This window comes from Myotis davidii, unplaced genomic scaffold (assembly GCF_000327345.1).
Source record: "Myotis davidii unplaced genomic scaffold, ASM32734v1 scaffold368, whole genome shotgun sequence".
In the NCBI taxonomy this organism is placed as follows: domain Eukaryota; kingdom Metazoa; phylum Chordata; class Mammalia; order Chiroptera; family Vespertilionidae; genus Myotis; species Myotis davidii.
In genome coordinates, this window is record NW_006298786.1 from 734,712 (window position 1) to 738,288 (window position 3,577).

General features: G+C 58.0%; 1 protein-coding gene across 1 annotated transcript in view; it reads right to left on the bottom strand.

Moving 5' to 3' along the window:
- Positions 1 to 3,577, bottom strand: part of RET (ret proto-oncogene) — a gene marked incomplete at its 5' end in the record, with an annotated part of 20,827 nt that overhangs the window by 7,962 nt on the left and 9,288 nt on the right. The window contains 3 exons of the mRNA XM_006774504.2: positions 974 to 1,023; positions 1,564 to 1,686; positions 2,690 to 2,757. Coding sequence (XP_006774567.1) covers positions 974 to 1,023; positions 1,564 to 1,686; positions 2,690 to 2,757 — 241 coding nt within the window. The remainder of the gene's footprint in view (positions 1 to 973; positions 1,024 to 1,563; positions 1,687 to 2,689; positions 2,758 to 3,577) is intronic.

Genomic DNA, 3,577 nt, shown 5'->3' on the forward strand with positions numbered 1-3,577 from the left:
CGGCCTGCAGCCTGTGCTCCCGGGGCCGTGTTTGAACCGTTTGTGCCTCTCTGCTCAGTGACACAGGGCCTTCTTGGAGGATCAGGGCAACAACAGGAAGGTTCTGTCCACATCCCTCCACAGGGTGGGGACAGCCCTCCACTTCCCCTTGGGCAGTACTGAGATGTGCTGTCAACGGAAACCCAGCAAAAACGAAACACCGTCCTCACAGCCTGGACCACAGGGGCTCCCACCCTCAGGGTGACGCTGTGTGCGGCTGCTCTGTGTGTTACTCTTTTCTGAGCGGCGACTGTTCTGCACGTCGGGGCAGCTGTGACTCCTGAAGGGCCTGTGAGCTGAGGCCGTCTGCTCTGCTGGAGAGAGGCTGCAGGAGAGGGGCTAAGCGGGCAACACAACGAAGGGGCCCACCACCAATGCCACAGGAAGGCGCGCCAGGCCAGGAACCAGATCTCCCGGAGGGGCCCCGGCCACCGACTTCAGAGATTGGGAGGATGAGCAGTGGATTTCAACGCAGCGTTTACTGTAACCCTTTTTCTTTAAACCGAGCTCACTGAGCATCCTAATGACCTGTGTTTTGAACTCTGCATCTGGTAGAGCGCTAGTTTTGGTTCTGGAGTTTTGTTCTTTCATTTGGGATGTGCTGCTTTGTCTCCTCATTTTGGCTGTTTCCTGTGTTTGTTTCTATGTATTAGTGGATCTGCTATGTCTCCCGGTCTTGGCAGTGGTCTTATGTAGCAGGTGTCCTGTGAGGCCCAGGGGCACAGTCCCCCGGTTCACCTGAGCCGGATGCTCTCAGGGCGTCCCTTCCGTGGGTTGTATGCCCTCCTGTTGTAGTTGAGTCTTGACTGCTGCTAGCGCTGCCTGCAGCTTGTACTCTCGGGGGCCGTGTTTGAACTTTTTAGCTGTTTCGAGGATGACCCTGTGCTAAGTCTTCGGACCCTCTCTCGGGCCCTCCTTGAGCCTCCCAACTCACCCAGGCTCCAGTCCCAGGGAACCTCCACCTGTGACATGCTTCGTGCCTTTCTACAAAGAATGGCCACACCACTCTCCTCTGCCAAAGAGCTCAGTTACACAGGACGGAAACAGGGACCTTCATTCCGCAGAAGGGAGGGGGACACTGCAAAGAGGATGGCTATTTCCGCAGCATCACGAGGCCTTCGGAAGGGACAGTGACGAAGAGCAAGAGAAGCTTCGCACCCGGCTCCCGGCAGCCAGCCCTGAAGGCCAGGTGCGGGTGTGGCCCTCCGGAGGAGGAGCAGACTCCGGGATCGGTCCTGCACAGGGGCTCTGGAGACCCAAGATCAGGGAAGGATTTGGGGATGAGGGCTACAAGTTTATACTCGCCAAGGTCAGCTGCTGCCTGTATCTGGCCTGGATCACCTGGAAGGAGCTACAAAGCTGATTTTTGGTTGGTAGCTGCCTGTTCTGGACTTGGAAGCACCTGGGTTATGCTGCGAACCGAGGCTGGTTACCACTACTGCCAGGCTTGGGGCTGCTTAACGAACAGCTCACCAAGGCCAGACGCCCTGCGGTCTCAGGCCAGCACACCCCAAGACCTGGTACCTTGCTCCTCTTCACATAGGAATCCTCTTCATACACATCCCGGGACAGACCAAAGTCCGAAATCTTCATCTTCCGCCCCTCGGCTACAAGGACGTTTCTGGCTGCTAAGTCCCGATGGACGAGCTGCAAGGAAGACATAGCAGGGACCCCTAAAACTCAGGCCCGCCAACGCAGTGAGTGGGGGTGCGGGCTGGGGCAGCACACACCTTCAGGGTGAGAGAATCATCAGGTGGAGTGGTTCATGGAGACTCATGGAGACTCAGTGCCCCGCTGCATCGCAGGCTGGATTGGAGGAGGGCTCAACTAAGCAGCAATGGCGCCTGCAGGCACTTTGCTCCAGGGGAGAGCTGCCCCTCCAGCCTTTGCCCAAAGCCAGATAATCCAGTGCCTCCCTATTTGTCCCTGGCATTTTCCCATTGTTCGAGCTGCTGTCCTTTTGCTGGAGCTCAGGGAAGTGTTTGTGAGCGAGTGAGTCTGTGCTCGGGCCCTTTAAAAGGACACCTGGTCTACAGCAGCCCTCCGTCTCACCTGGACAGAATCCCGCATGCAAGCCCCCTCAGGGCAGCTCTGCAGAGGGACACAGCCCTGCTCTGCTGGCAGCTCCAGGACTTTAGTCCCAGCTCATTCTCACATCACTTGCTCTCTCTCTCTCTGTGAGGCCCACACTAAGCCGCTGCCTGGGTGGTTGGGCATGATCTTATCCCAGGGCACCCAAGGCCGGCGGCTCCTGCACTCAGTGCCTCCTGGGGGTGCATCCTCGCTGCTAGGGTGTCAGCCTTTCGGCATCCCTGGTCCTGTCACAGCATGGCCTGGGAGTGACTGATGGAGGCAGGGTCTGATCACACATGGCCCACCTGCTTTCTGCTCCTGCCTGCTCTCAGCAGCCCCCAGGCCTGAATTCTGCTGGCACTGACCAGCATTCCTGTTGCCCTTGCCCTGTTGGCTCTGTCCCCTCACACCCAAACACACACATGCACACACGCGCGCGCACAAACAGTGAGAGGCCCCTGGCGGCTGGTCTCTGGTGTCTTTAGGTGACACGTGGTGACAATGCCTTTGTCATGCAGGGCTGGGGTCACCTGGAGATCATCGCATGCCGAGTGCCCCGCAGATGCCTAGGAGGCACCATCCACTTCTGGAATTCTGTGACTCCAGGGCCTGTGAGCTGAGCCCGTCTGGTCTGCTGGAGGGAGGCTGCAGGAGAGGGGCTAAGCGGGCAACACAACGAAGGGGCCCACGACCAATGCCACAGGAAGGCGCGCCATGCCAGGAACCAGATCTCCCCGGAAGGGCCCCGACCACCGACTTCAGAGATTTGGAGGATGTGCAGTGGATTTTAACGCAGCGTTTACTGTAACCCTTTTTCTTTAAAGCATCCTTTCGGATTCACGTCCTTGATGAAGTCTGCTTCCAGGACACGTGTTTGTAACAGCGCTGCCTGCAGCCTGTGCTCTCGGGGGCCCGTGTTTGAACTTTTTGGCTGTTTCGAGGATGACCCTATGCTAAGTCTCTGCACCCTCTCTTGGGCCCTCCTTGAGCCTCCCCACTCACCCAGGCTCCCAGGCTCCCATCCCAGGGAACCTCCACCTATGACATGCTTCGTGCCTTTCTACAAAGAATGGCCATACCACTCTCCTCTGCCAAAGAGCTCAGTTACACAGGACGGAAACAGGGACCTTCATTCTGCAGAAGGGAGGGGGACACTGCAAAGAGAATGGCTATTTCCGCAGCATCAGGAGGCCTTCGGAAGGGACAGTGACAAAGAGCAAGAGAAGCTTCGGCACCCGGCTCCCAGCAGCCAGCTCTGAAGGCCAGGTGTGGGTGTGGCCCTCCGGAAGAGGAGCAGACTCCGGGATCGGCCCTCCACAGGGGTTCTGGAGACCCAAGATCAGGGAGGGATTTGGGGATGAGGGCTACAAGTTTATACTCTAAAAATCTGCTTTATTCTCTCCACCCTGTGGGCACCCTGCCTGCTGCCCCCACCACGGGTCTCAGGCCAGCACACCACAGGCCC